This window comes from Nuphar pumila, chromosome 2 (genome assembly GCF_984573655.1).
Source record: "Nuphar pumila chromosome 2, dmNupPumi1.hap1.1, whole genome shotgun sequence".
NCBI classification, from domain to species: domain Eukaryota; kingdom Viridiplantae; phylum Streptophyta; class Magnoliopsida; order Nymphaeales; family Nymphaeaceae; genus Nuphar; species Nuphar pumila.
Window position 1 is genome coordinate 53,154,801 of NC_143250.1, and position 15,330 is coordinate 53,170,130.

The 15,330-nt window shown below is 38.1% G+C and overlaps 1 protein-coding gene and 1 non-coding gene across 3 annotated transcripts in view; both read right to left on the reverse strand.

The window, feature by feature from the left end:
* Positions 1-10,216, reverse strand: part of NMNAT (nicotinate/nicotinamide mononucleotide adenyltransferase) — a 112,560-nt gene extending 102,344 nt beyond the window's left edge. For both annotated transcript variants that reach the window (XM_089995775.1, XM_089995776.1), the window contains exons 1-5: positions 10,097-10,216; positions 9,760-9,841; positions 4,122-4,192; positions 2,321-2,406; positions 1,551-1,634 (exon numbers count right to left, since the gene is read on the reverse strand). In XM_089995775.1, the coding sequence (XP_089851901.1) occupies positions 1,551-1,634; positions 2,321-2,406; positions 4,122-4,192; positions 9,760-9,836 (318 nt within the window). In that variant the 5' untranslated portion in view covers positions 9,837-9,841; positions 10,097-10,216. The remainder of the gene's footprint in view (positions 1-1,550; positions 1,635-2,320; positions 2,407-4,121; positions 4,193-9,759; positions 9,842-10,096) is intronic.
* A 291-nt stretch (positions 10,217-10,507) lies between these two features.
* TRNAT-CGU (transfer RNA threonine (anticodon CGU)) lies at positions 10,508-10,579 on the reverse strand. The gene has a single exon. It is a non-coding gene; the product is annotated as a tRNA-Thr (tRNA).
* Positions 10,580-15,330: the final 4,751 nt, after the last annotated feature.

Below are 15,330 nucleotides of genomic sequence, written 5' to 3' on the forward strand. Positions count from 1 at the left end.
GGGAGCCCCAATGGCTCCCTTTTCCCTCTTGTATATAAAGGGGTCTCCCCCCTCTCATAAGTGTTGAGTTGAACTCTCACCTCAATGAAGATATAATTTATTTTAGCCTTTTTGGCTCTTCCCCTTTGTGGGTTTGTGTGCTTGCACTTCATGTGCTTACGGTTACCCCTTAGTGGGTTTGTGTATTCGCACCTTATGTGCGTATTTATCGGTTCATTTTTTAACCTCTTGTGTTCAAGATCATTTTCTAACAACGCCTCCTTCTAGATGATTAGGGATAAAGTTATACCTCTAACCAACATCTATCTTTTAATTATCTTATATTTTTTTTAAATCCTGTGGAATATTCCACACTAGGGGGACGCCCCTTTCTAGATATTTAAGTGGGGGTAGAACTCTACCTCATCTTTTCTCTTTAAATTAATATTTTTATTTTTAAAGTTTAAATTCCTTTTAGTTTTAAAAAGGTATGGATGGATTATGGGTCCGGGTTGGAACCATTATCCGAATCCATATCCAATTCTAATTGGATCTCAACCTAGACCTTGTATTAGTTAATATGGATCCTGAACGGGGTCCAAATCCATATTAACATCAGTCCAACGGAGTGGGTCAAGTCTGATCCAAATTGAAGCATACCCAAAAATAGAGGCCGGTCAATTTAGAAAAATACATTTTTTTATCCAACCGATATCTAAATTAGATAAAACAGATCTCCTACGAGATCTACGTTCAAACGGATCAAACTATGGTCTTAGATCTATTTTGCTCACGAATTTTGCCTAAATTTATCATGATTTTATCCAAATTTTGCTCAAATTTAAAGGTTAAAAACAAATAAATTCGCAGATTTTTCTTATCATATAGAGATCTTGTCAAGGGGCCTGGACCATGTCCAGACCCATGTTGACGTCAACCCATATTTAAATATTTTACCACAATTTTGTCATTAAATATAAATATTTAATTAAAGATTATATTTTTCAGCTTAAACATTATGAAAAAATTATGAGATATTACAATAGATATGACCTGATCTATATCCAAACTAAACCCAACTCCATTAACACCTGAATCCAATGGCTGACATGGATCTAAAGTAAATAGCATGACTAAACCTGAACCTAATCTATATCAATTATGAATTCACGTTTGGGTCTAATTTTGAAACCCGATTCAAAATTGTGCCAGATGAAACCCGACCACTCAAGTCCCTAATCTTGCAAAATCCTAAACCAAACTTTTATAATTTAGTAACATTTTGGCTTAAGCTAGTATGGCTTTGACATTACAAATAACATGAGTTCAAATTAAGACACCTGAAGAGTTGCTAGGAAGGTTTGACAACCTAGAAATCTAAAGAGAAACTAAAACATGTAAATATAACAAATATGCAAGAGTATTCAGAAAAGGACTACTTTGGGAACAACTATATGTATAGAAAAAGAGCTCTATTGGACATCCCACGATGTAAATAACCCAATATTTACCAGCAAAATATAAATAATGAACCACCCTCAGTTAACTGTCATTAAGCAACAAAAAATTACCTCCCATGAATCAACCATTATGAATGATGAACTCTTACAAGCCAGCTCACATAACTGAATCCTATGCTCTGCAGAAGCAAGTAGCTAAAAAATGGCACAGTTTCCAATGTCAGGGAATCATCAAAAACTGATTTATTGGAGTGTCTTTTCCACATATCCTAAACAAATCCATATAAAAAAGGAAATTTTCAAAGTTTGTTGTATATATCACTTTGACAGGAAAACATTACTTCAAATCAACAGATCAGTAGCTACAATGTGAAATTGAGACCATACGTCAAAACCAGGGCGCCAAATTTTACAGTTACCATTTATCAAGCATGAAAATATTAAGTAGCAACTTTGAACCCAACATCATGTATCTTAAAATTCAGGATTGTATGTTCAAAGTTGGCAGATTGTTTACGGATTCCCCATCTCCGCTCTCATCTCCAGCTCCCAAACAGAGACCTAGGATCTATCTTGTTCTTTGTCCTTACCTTATTCCTAACTCCTTGTCATAGAGTTCAATCCCTCATGCACGGAAACAATATGCCTCAACCATGTTGCTCACCCTAAATAAAAAAAGGCAATCTAACCAAAGCTTGTATTATTCATAATGAATAAAGTTTAAAGTTTAAACCTATACTCACCCTCCCCTTTTTTTGCAATAATAACCATCAGTCATAATCATATATTGATGAAATGTAATTAAGGGCACTTGCACCCGTTTTTGTTGATCCTGGTCATGTATCAATGCAATGTAACTAAAGTCTATGGCCGCTACGCACCTTTTTCCCATATGCATCATTTACAGGTGACATGTATCCACCAATGACATAGAATCCTCTTGAATTTAATGCATCCTTTGCCAACTCTACACGTAGGCAAGAAGTATACGAGGAATTACTAAAACAGCAATAGTTTCTTGAAATTATGCATGCAGTAGACTTGCCATAAGTAAACAATTCAAGAAGGCGCGCGTCTTCTAAATAACATAAGCACTCAAAACTTGTCACAAAATGAAGGTTTACCAAGATGATAAAAGCAAACATTACTGAAAGTAACTTGTTTAAGGCTACATATTTGTATGTGGCAGTTGTAAAATTTCATCACAATTTAACTCATGCATAAAATAGCAATTAAAAATTTCGTACTGCCTGACGCAATGCACTTAAAGGAATAAATGTGTTCACCCAAACTTGTTTTTCTCAAATCTTGCTTTCTCTAGATTTACAAACTGACCAAATAAGGCCTTAATGTAGCACTTTTATTACAAAAAATTGAACATCAAAGCTGAGTAAAAATGACTGCTAGATCAAGAGGACCCATAAAGGATAATAAAATTGAATAAAGAAAATAGAGAAGGAAAAGGAAAGATCAAAAGAGAAATAAAAATGAAATGCAAGATCAGTGAGAAGGTGAACAAGGAAGACTTACAATTAACTCAGAAGAACTTGTGGCACTTAGCAATGAAAGAAAAAGATAAAGAAGTAGAACAGAAAGAGTTGAAGAAACTGACATCCAGCCTTAGTATTGTAACAGGGCTAGATGATTCTCTCGTTCAATTATCAATGCATGCACGCACATAAAAGAGTTCACAAATGTGATGACAATCAATCTCCATATGTTTGGAGCCACTGGGGGGACGACATTCAAAATTTTTACAGCACTTCAGTTATTGTGCCTGAGGTCAAAGATAACAACATACTTAAGGAGTTGAATATTCCAGACCATATTTCCAGTCACTCCTCTTGTGTACTGCACACTCCTGCTTCCTTCATACAAGTTGGAAAGTTGAAAGACAAAGTGCACAGGAGATGAAATGGAGTTCATGTTGATAGGAAAATCGTAGAAGATATGAAATTTGTAATGAATCATGTGAGAGCTTGCTATTTTCTCAACTACAGCACTTCGGTCAAAGGCCGTGAGATTAGCTATCACTATCTCGTCAGACATAAACCACTTGAAGGAAAGAAATCACCAATGGAAAACCTCAATTTATGTTTGGCTAGCTCATAAATCTTAATGCATGAAGACTTTTTCCAGAGGTGGCAAATACTAGCCAACACCTGCCTACTTTTGTTGGGTTGCTTTTAACTTTGTACCTTATTATTCTATATCAAACTACTTACAGCTAAGCTAAAACATAGGAACTTGCATATCGATATAAAAAGTGATACGCATTGCAAATTTACAACAGTAAATAGTATATGATTTGTTATTGGGACAATATGCCAAGCTTGAAAATCATGCTGGTGAGCTTAACAACTTTTCCAGCTAAACCAAAGCAATGGATCACCAAAACAGTGTCCTGTGGAACAGGATTCCCTAATGCAACTCTTCATATATCTTAACCACAAAACATGTTCTCATAAATAAGATATTAAAAAACAGAGAGAGAGAGAGATAAAGAAAAGCTCATTGCCCATGTGTGCTGCTTGCCAATGTAAACCAGCCATCAAAAAATATAACCACTAACATCCAAGGTTCCTCAAAGTTATTTAAAATTAATTTGGCAGACTTTTGAAGAAATACATACCAGCATAGTTGCAAATAAATAAACCAAGACAAAGCATGGTTCCTACTTACCAAACATGCGCAAATGCATGTATGTTGGAGGGTTAAAACTGCCAGTTGATACCAATACGACAAGTTGGTCCCTGAAGTGGGATAAGAAAGGGTAGAAGAATCACATTCAAGTTACCTATCAAAGAAACATAGAACACTTGGACCTAAATTTTTTAATACATGCAATGAGAGAAAGAATGCAAGTACACAACATGTCACCAGTGCAACTTGTGAGCTCCAAAATCCAAATAACCATACAATTCATAAGCATATAAAATCCAAGTTAACGGGACATTAACATTCACACTGAAACCAAGGCATGAAACTGTAGGAACAGAAAAATGTGCTATTGGTGCAGAATTTAGCGCAGATGTTTCAGATCAAGTGCTTATGATGAACTTGACCTGGGATGAACCCACTGATCCAGAAAATGGGCACGACCTGGAGTACTGTGACCAGAATGAATAGCCTATGTTACTTTTTTTCTCCCAGATAAGTGGGTGCATCCAATCATCCCTTATAGTAGAAAGTAACACTGAATGTGTTCCAACTCTCTAGGGTTTGAGATTATATCCATTGCTGCTCAATCTGAATAAAGCAGCCTCCATCCACAATACTACCAAGTTTAATATCTTATTGTGACCAAAATAAGATCTGAAATTTAAACAATTTGATTTAGCCTTCTACGTGTTCACCAGCCAAACCAAACCACACATGACAATGTAAACTTTAAAATCCACTACCACATCTCGTGCCATCTCTCAAGATTCTTTTTTTCTTCAATTTTTAGGTTTGCTTCAAATTCATATCAGCATCATATTGGTCAATTTACAGAGGAGAACGAGATCATGTCAAATAGAGAAAGACAAAAAGAAACATGCAGAGCATTTCTTTTTATATTGAAGAAAAAGCTTGTTTGATCGATGATTTTGGTAACAATTGATCGCTGCAAGTTCTCAAGGGGTGTTTGGATACACCCAGTTAACCAGAAAAGTGTGCTGAGTTCGGAAGCACAGTGCAATTTCCCAGCTTATCGCACATATCCTGATAAAGGTTGTAATGGAACAAATCAACATTCACATGAGCACACTAACTGTAAAACCCACGTAATATATATATATATATATATATATATATATATATATATATATATATCGGACCCGACCCGGGCCCGTTATCGGCAGGGTTTTAAAACCCGACACAGAGGGAGGATTTGTTTAAAAACAAATCCTCTCCCCTGTGCGCCGCACCTCACCCGCGCCACTCCACCCCTCGGCAGATTAAGGAAACCCCTTGAGGGTTTCCTCGTTTATCGCCCCTCCCCGAACTCTTTAAGAGCGTTGCGGGAGGGGAGAATCGATACACCGCCCTCCCCCTCCTCGTTCCCTACGGGCGACAGCCTCGCCGGCAGCCCCGACCGACACCTCCCCTCGCTCCTTCTTCTCTCGTCTGCCTGCCGACGCCTCCTCCTGCTGGTCTGATCGCCGCCGCCGCTGCGACCACCGCCGGTGACCTCGAAAGGTATGCCTTTCCCCCCTTCTCCTCCCCCCGCCTTTTGATCCTCTTCCCGCTCCCTCTGCATCTATCGGAGGCCCGACAGGTGGCCTACGGGGCCCCTGTCGTCTCCCCATCTCTCTTGAAGTTGTCGGAGAACCGGCAGGGGGCCAGTCACCCCTGCGGCACCCTCCTCCTCTTTTTTTTTTCTCCTGGAGGGCTTGCCGAGTGGCCGACATATGGCATACCTCCTGTGTCGTGCCCTCCTATTTCCCTCTATGCCTACCTGAAGGGTGGCAGGGGATCGACAACCCCCCCCCCCCCCCCCGTCGCACATTCCCCCTTGTTTCGCCGTTGTTCCGTCAGGCAGGGGCCGGACCCCCTGCCATTATTCGTTTCGTCAGGCAGGGGCCGAGACCCCTGCCAGTTTCTGTTTTGTCTAGAAGGGACTGAAGCCCCTGCCATTCATTGCTTTGCAGGGGCCGAGGCCCCTGTCGTCCAGTATTGTCAGGCAGGGACCCAAGTCCCTGCCATTTGTTGTTTTCGTGAGGCAGGGGTCGAGGCCCCCGCCATTGGTTGTTTTGTCAGGCAGGGGCCTAGGCCCCTGCCGTTTGTTGTTTTGGCAGGCAGAGGCCGAGACCCCTGCCGCTTGTTGTTTTGGCAGGCAGGGGCCGAGACCCCTGTCGTTATTGTTTTGGCAGGCAGGGGCCGAGACCCCTGTCGTTCGTTGTTTTGGCCGACAGGGGCCTCGGCCCTTGCCATTCACTGTTTTGTCAGGCGGGGGCTGAGACCCCTGCCATCTGTTGTCCTGTCAGACAGGGGTCGTGGCCCCTGTCATTCGTTGTTTGGTCAGTCAAGGGCCGATACCCCTACCACTCATTTGATTCCGCCGATAGGGCAGTTCTTACCACTGTCCTTCTGTTCTTTTTGTCAACTACGTCATTATAACTCTCACACTCTTGCAGATTTACGCAATAGGCCCCGTTCGTGCTCCGCGGCCCGACCCTCGTATTATCCTCACGCATAGGCGTACGCAGCTACACAACATTCTGAGGTAGGGTAAAGTCGCACAAAGGGCAATAAATGAACCTATTTAAGTTAAAATAATTAAGATGCCCATGCTAGATATGCTTAGATTTATATTGCTTCTGCATTGCATATTTTCTTGTCTGCATATTTATGAGTCGATGTATGATTTTACTATTTGAGTATTAATTTGCGTATTTGCTTATATGGTTGAAGGTGGTTTCGTACTTTTTGCAATACTTATGCCCTTAATTGCTTGCATATATACTTGCATGTATACTTGCATGTACGTTCCTATGGGTCGATGTACAATTTCATTCTTCGATCATTATTTTGCATAGTTGCTTATGAGTTGAGGTGTGGTTTCGTATTTCTTGAAATACATATGCCCTTGTTTGCTTGCATCCATTTTTGCCTGCACGTTTTCTTTGAGTGATGTACGACTTCGTGTCTCGTGTATTACTTGTGACCTTATGTGTTTGCCTATCTAAGTGGTCAAGGTATGGTTTTGGTACCTCGTGTGTTACTTATGTGCTTTTCGCTCGATGTGTGACATTGCAAGTCGAGAGTTACTTGTTGTCATATTATAATCTGCATATGCTCACACTTATGGTAAATATGTACTTACATAAATGTAGTTTTGTGCCTATCCTGATTTCACTTGTTTTCAAAACACTAGAAGTTGTGCTTGTGCATTGCAGTTCTTTAAAAGTGAGTTTCCTTCTGCAAACCCAGTGCTCTTCAAAATGCACAGCTTTTGCAAAGTTAAGTTTTAAGTCCTGTCGGATTGCGAAGTCACATTTGGGTCCTCCCAAGTCCACACTTGGGAGAAATGTTTTATAACCCTGATTCGAGTTGAAACCCAATTCGAATAACCCCGATCAGGGGCATGAGCCTATGAATGAGTGGGGTTCTATTGAAGGACCCATTCTTCATTTATCAATCTAGTGTCGCATGTCGATACTAAGATAAATTTTGGATGCAAGATTGATAGTGTTGTGCCTTGTGTGAATGACTTAATGTGGCATTGTGGCTTTTAAGGATGAATCGTGTCAAATGAGCACTCCTATATTCTTTGGATCGTTATGAAGTTGTGTGTTGTGTGTTCCTTTTGAGAAGCCTACGCACCTCTCTTTTTCAGTGTTGCGTACTTTTAGACATGCACGACATGTTAAGTACTTTGTTGATCGGACAAGAGATCTGAGGCGACCTTGTATCATGAAATATGCAAAATATTGTTGAAATGAAGTCAAGACTTATCTTGCCAAATTGTGTTGTGTTCTTATGCAGATAATATCTGTTGGGGTTTCTTTGGTGAAACCATATCCCTTTTATCGTAGTCGTACTTTTGACAAGTACGTCCATACTTTTTGACAAGTACGTCTTCTTACATTGCGATGATTGGATGAGTAGGTTGTGGCAACCTTGATGAGTGCAAATAACAAATTGCTGAGATCACCTAAATAAGTGATGATTTTTGCCTTCACCGGCAAGATACTCGAGTTGGGTCGAAAGACCAGAGTATATAGAATGGGTCTTCAGTTAACTACCTCTGATGAACTCATTCGAACCGTTGACTCCTGTCAGGAGAGAGAACGGGAAGGTACAAAAACTTCGATGGACAAGCCATTAATGGCAGTTATGAGCAAAAGACTCGGCTTCCCCAGTCATCGGAGTTAGGGGAAGGAGACTACCATAATTATCCTAGGTGGTAGCTCTCCATGTTCGGGATGCATCCATTGTCTATGCTGCTTTGGGGATTTTTCTCTTGGTCACCGACCGTCCCCTTAGGTGTGGACTCAGTCAGCTATCCAGGTTATCATAAAATACATAGCATAATAAACCCCTGGATTAGTCTAGGTTGTTTCTAGAGTCGTGCCTTGTGCATACCCACTTGGCCAGTTAATATCGAAACATAATTTAAATCTGATCCCACAATTTGTTGAGTTATGCACGTATGAAAGCTATAGCATGCAACGGGTTTCAATACTTATGGAATTGTGTGTGTGGTTGATGTAGCATTGTATTTTGCTAGTTAAATTACTTATGCATTGCTTTGCTTATAATAATTAGCCTATTTGTGCCAGTGAAATGCTTGTATTAGTTTTAGCATTTTGCTCATGATAGTTGCTCCATGAATCTGTTGAAATTAAATTGCTATATAATTGTCTGTCTACTTGACATATTAAATTATTTTGCTTAACTATATTCTATATCGTCCTGTATGTGCACCTACCAGTTTTTAGTGAAACTGGCCCATTTTATGGGCAGGTGATGTATAGGTGATACACTCTGTGATGGCACAATGGCGCGATAAGATCAAGATAGAGCTCTTTCCCTGACGTTTTGCTCCTGAGGACATGTTAGTAAATTTGGTATAAAATGTATTTCAAAATTTCTCTTTTTATTAAACCTTGAGTTACTAAAACTGTTTTAGTAAACTTCTTCTTGGTTTCAACAAACAAATTCTAAATCATTGAAATTGCATTTTAAAACCATTTGATTTCAATAGTTGTGCGGAATTCGGCAAATGAAATTTTACGTTGTAATGCACTCAAGGTCCATTGACTTGTGGTTTTAAAAATATCATTTTTCCGCTGAAGTACTATTTATACTTTGATAATTATATGATTTCAAAGCTTTCTAAACTATTCTAAAAGTTACAAGTCCTGGATTTTTGGGGTGTTACACTAACATGACCATCAGAATCGCGAAGATAACTGGCTTTCATGCAACAAGATTAAAACAATGCAACCTATTCATGTGTCCCTTCCAATTTCCTGTTTTCCTCTTTATATGTTTCACAACCAAACCCAAAAAAAAAAGGTCATAAGCTGGAAGTTCGTGCAAGTTCATCATTTAATGTTTTAGATCCACAAATGCTTTCAATCGTTTTCAGAAACACCAAAAACTTTTTTTTTTGCGAATAACCGTTACAGATCAATCGTGTCAATTTCATGCAAAAACAAGTAGGGACGCATCAAGATACCGCACCAGACTCTCGAGTACCTCCCCAATTTGCCATGGTGAAATGCAAAAGGACAACAACTATTCTACCTCGCTAGTCACTAACAATCGACGAACCAGCAATGCAACCGAATTTGAAAGCCTGAAATGGGAAGCTAAAGATCAAGCATACCTCGTCAAAGAATTCACGGAGCCGGCCTGGCTTGCAAGCGGAAAGGAAAGCTTATTCGATGGCAGCGGTACGTCCATAGATCCTAATACAAAAAAAAGGAAGAAGGCATCAGACGCAATGCAAAACGCTTCAACGAGACTTCGATAAACAGCTTCGAACGATATACATCAATCGAAAATGAAGAAACCCGATTAGTATCGATCGATTGGTTGGATAACAAATTTGGCGTGATCGATGGGATAACGAAGCAAGAGAGGAACGGAGACGAGAACGCGATCTCTGCAATAGAAGACGAAAGAGTTCAGGAAGAAAAGGGAAAGAGTTCGCCGGAGCTCACCTGTGCCCCTTCCCGTCGTCCAACAGGATAAACGACCGTCGATGGGCTTCCCGGAGAACCCACGCAGACTAGGGTTTCCGATTCCAAGATCGATCGCTCTGTTATCTCTCTCGGCTCTCCTTTTCTGGGTTCGGATTTTTGGTCACCGCCTTTTTTTTTGAAGAACAGAAATAGACGTTACGCGACACAGGGCCCACGCGCTCTGACCAGTAACTTTATTTATTAGACGATAAATTAAGGATAATAAAAACTAGGGAAAAAAAACACAACGAGCTAAGGAAGTTGATTGCTTCCATATTGAGCTTCAAAAGTAAGCACGGCTTTCTTGTGTTGCCACGTTACCTGAAGGAAAATATGGAGCTTGGCTCGAATGTAAAAAGATTAGGTAAGGACAAAGTTTTTAATGCTAAGAGCTCCCAGCGAGGATCGAACTCGCGACCTTTCGCTTACGAAGCGAACGCACTACCACTATGCTATGGAAGCTTGTTGAGATATATCCCTTCCTTAATATTATGTATTAAAATTCTATTGTAAAAAACCTATTGCGATATTGCCATCTACTTAAAATTGTTTCCTAGAAAGCAGACTAAGCAGTAACCTCTACAAACTCTGCAGATTTTAAATGCTGTATTGAATTTTTGCTTTAAATGTTCATTAAGTTTTAACAAGTTCTTTAATAGTTGCATTGCTCTACAGGCATATTTGGTGAAAAAGATTATGGCAGAATTTCCAAATATTGGTCTCATGGCCAATCTTTTCTATTAAATATTTATCCATAAAATGTTGGGCAACATTTTCATATCATCTCTCTCTGTATTTATGATCTAACTATATCACAAGCTCTAGAAAAAAAAAATTCTTAAGAAAGTAATTCATTCAGCATAATAGATTTATGCAGGAATTGTGAGAAGTGATGAGCTATCACGCCCACAGTCCACGCAAACTAATGAGAAATAGGGCGCGTTTCAGCAGAAAAAAACAAATAGAGAAGCAAGGTCAATTGGAAGATAGAGAAACCCAGCGCTCTATGCTATAATGCGTCTGCTTTTATCCAGTCAATGGCAGTCCCAGGCTATGTTTTATTAGGGATGGCAGTGGACCGAGTCAGAGGCGGGGGGACAAGGTCTTCACCCCCGCTCCGTCTCAAAATCCTGCCCTCCATCCCCGCCTCCATCTTCGCTCGGGTTTTTATTTTAACCTTCATCCCCACACAGGTTTTTATTTTAACCTCCATACCCGTTTCATGTCCTCTATCCCCGGTCCAAACGTGGCGGGGTCCCGTTTCCCCTCGGTCCATTGCCATTCTTAAAGAAGGATCAAAGATGGGGTGCGGTGCGGGAGAAAGCGTAAGTCCATCCTCGCCTCCATCCCCGCATGGTTTTGATTTTAACCTCCATCTATGTTTCATGTCTTCCATCCCCGATCCAAACGGGGTGAGGCTGGGCCGGGCCTCATTTTCCCCGATCCAGTGCCATCCCTATTTTTTAGGGGTCCTGAAGAAGATTTCCCATCTCAGCTGATCGTAGAGTGCTGCACAATCACTGTGCATTATTACGGAATAGAAGATGGTTCCTCTAGCTCTAGAAAATGTTACAAGTGGGAAATTTATCTAATCAACTTCACCCCACAATGCGTATGATGTAGTTCGTTTCCTAGAGATCACACTTTGGATTGAGTTTGTTCAATGTAAAAACGTATCAGTTTCAATCAATAAAGTTTAGTATTTGCATAGTCATTGCTATGTCACGAAGGTGCCCATACAACCCAACACGCCAACTAAGACAAATTTTTATGAATAGGATATGAGGACACTTTTTTTACTTGTTTGTTAAAATATTATTTTAATTTAATTATTATTTAATAATACATTTTTTAATTAAATACTAATCAGCCTATTAAATGAATGAAATACTAATCAGCCTATTAAATGAATGCAGGTTTCAACGTGTCATATTGTGTCCGACTTGTGCCACGCATGACACGCCACCTAAATATAAGAAATTGGATCACTGTTTTTTTAATCTCTTAACAAACTTGCATAGGCAAGTACACAATCAAGTTGCCAAAAACATGATTTTCTAGTAAACAAATAAATAGATCATTTACGTAGGGGGTGTTCTTCTTAGGAGAAAAAATAAACGAGTTTTAGTGTGGCAGGCTCACTAAGTGACCCGGTTCTCAGTGAAGATTTTCTTTGTTATAAAAAAAATGAAAATGATCGTATTTTACAGCAAAAATGATGTATTTTCCGAAAACCATACAATTTTGAAATTTTGCCTGTGTCCAAAACCACAACTTTTTTACAAGTAAACAACATATTCGCCCTCTGCACATGCAAACTTTCCTCTAAAATATTCAAATATGTGAATTGTCACTTTTATTTACGAATTTTCTCTTAAATATGTGAATCTCATTTCATACATTTGTGAATTTTTTTTCAAAATATGAGAATATGCGAGTGTCCTTCCAAATATGAGAATGTTGTACTGTATTTTGTGATTTTTTCTTCAATTACGTGCTTTTGAAGTGACACTAAATGCTTTAGTTGTATTTTTAAAGTGTCACTAAAGGCCCATCGCTCTTTTGAAGCATCGCTAAAGGCTTTAGTGATGCTTTTGAATTGTTGCAAAATATTCATCGTGCCTTTGAAGTAGTGCTAAAGACTTTAGTGGCGCTTTTGAAATATCGTTAAAAGGCTTTATTAGCATTTTCAAAGTGTCTCTAAATGCCCATTGCACTTTTTAAGTGTCATTTTTTTCAACACTCTTTTTACTAAAAAATGCATAAGGTGCTCAGGAAAGAGGATGTTAGCAAATGCGTGAGGACATTCACAAGACAATCGCAAATGTGGAAGCATGCACGAGGATATTCACAAGTTTGAGAGGAAAATTGCATATTTGGGAGAAAAATCATAAATACAAGAGAAAATTTGCATATTTAGATATTTGAAAAAGAAGTTCGCATAAGAGAGAAAATTTGTATAAAGTCCACAAATTTTTTAGAATTTTGAAATGAACGAAAATGATATTTTTGTGAATTATTATAGTTAAATATCGTATTTTTTTCTGAAAACTTATTGGTTGGTTATTTAGCAAATTTATTATCGATAATATTTCAACATTTATTCAAGTTATTTAATGTTTAATTAAAAATTTTATGAGATATTCGGAGAGTATTTGGGTCAACCCAAATAGATATGGAAAGAGTTTAAACTCATATCAGGGTTTAGATCGGACCTATAAGAGACTTTGATTCATTTAAGACTCAAATAGATCTCTTCTAATGTAAAAAGTATGTTAGATCCATTTGAAGACCAAATTTGATCATACTAAGAAAATAAGATATCAGATCTACTTCAATACTCAATTAGATTCTATTATATAAATTAACATTTGTACCTATTTGGAGATTCAATTGGATTTCAATAAGTAAATAAGGCTTTTGAAACTATTTGAGACCTAAATGGAACTCATAAAGGTAAAATGAATTTGTTTGGATATGAATTCAATTGTAGACCCAAATAGATCTTGCTTAAGAAAACAATATTTGGATTCACTTATGATCTAAATGAATCATCTTAGTGTATTGTAAATTTTGTTTGGATCCACCTAACCCAAATGAGTCTCACTTAAAAAAATATAGATTTACATTAGTTTAATATTCAAATCAATTTCACTAAAATATAATAAGTTTTGGATCTGTCTAAATTCTAAATGGATCCTACTTAAATAAATAGAATTTGGGTTCATTTGAGACCTACATAAATTTAATTAAAAAATATATATGTAAATATGTTTCTCTCTCTCTCGCTATATATATATATATATAATAATAATAATTTAGATTGACTTTAGATTTGATAAGAGCAAAATGGGTCACACAACCAACCCAATCTCATCACTCCCTCACCTAAACACATCATCTTAATTGAATACATCACATCCCACCAAATCTGTTTGACCTCGTGTCCCCCTCTAAGGTCATTTACCACCCACTTCCCTAATTAATACTCGGTCCATGCACTACCCTCCCCCATTCCATGTTCCTTCTCTCACTCTCGTGAAACTCTACCCCTCACATATTCTCTCTCTTCCCCACCACGTTCACATATATTTTAGAAATTTACAAGCAAATGTAGGTATGTGGTTTGTGTTTTTTAATATGCATAGTTCTGAATTTATTACGCACAGAGTTTGATACATGAGTAAAATATAGATTTATAATAAATATTAGCATGCTTATGACATGATGTTTGATGAAATGAATATTGAACGATATATGAATTGCCCAATGTCCATAATGAAGAATGTGTTATGCAGTTATTATTTTACGAAGGTTCAAGCCCAAATGGGTGGCTCCCAACATTGTGTACGGCCAACTAGACTGATATGTGTTAAGTGCCCGAGATGGGTGGCTGAGAACCTTATTATGTGTTAATTGAAATCATACGGGTTTGATAATATGTAAATTATGCATGTATGTCAGGAGAATTAAATTAAATGATAAATAATGCATACTCTTTTATAACTTATAATAATAGGATAATTGATACACTAGGCTCTCTGGGATATTGTTAAGTACGAAGTATTGTTTTCCCAACCGCAAAGATAGAGAATAATTATCACTGGTGCCACAGGGTGGTAGTGAGATTGGTTGAACTTAAAATAATTTTGATATATCAGGTTGGGGGTGGTGAGAACTCTCTCTCAGCACTGTTGTCCCACACTAATATGAGCATTGGGTAATAAGACACCAATTAATTGAATGTACCCACTGTGTTGTGCCTCTAATTCAAATATTGTCAATGTTGTACCCTCATAGTATTATAAAAGATAAACAAAGTGTATTGTGCTTAATGAAGCATGACGTGCATCATTTAAGAAAGCGAAACATAAATGAAAGAAATGTAAGTTATTCATGCTTATTGTGAACGTTCTCTTGCATAAGTACATCATGCATGAATTGAATGATCATGCATGAGTAAGATTGTTGCATATGATGTTTGGCTCCATTGTAATTGTCTATCATTTTATGTATGCATGTTTCTATGCAATTATGTTTTGTCATTGTATTTTTACTAGAGGTTTGTGGATATTGACCCCAAACAAATTAAAGTTATTGAATAGTTATAGGAGCATAGAAAGAAGTTGTGGCAGCATTGAAAGTCAGGCATTTCCCATCTTCATGATATGTATTTTAAGTACTTGGTTATATTAATTTTGTATAAGCATTAC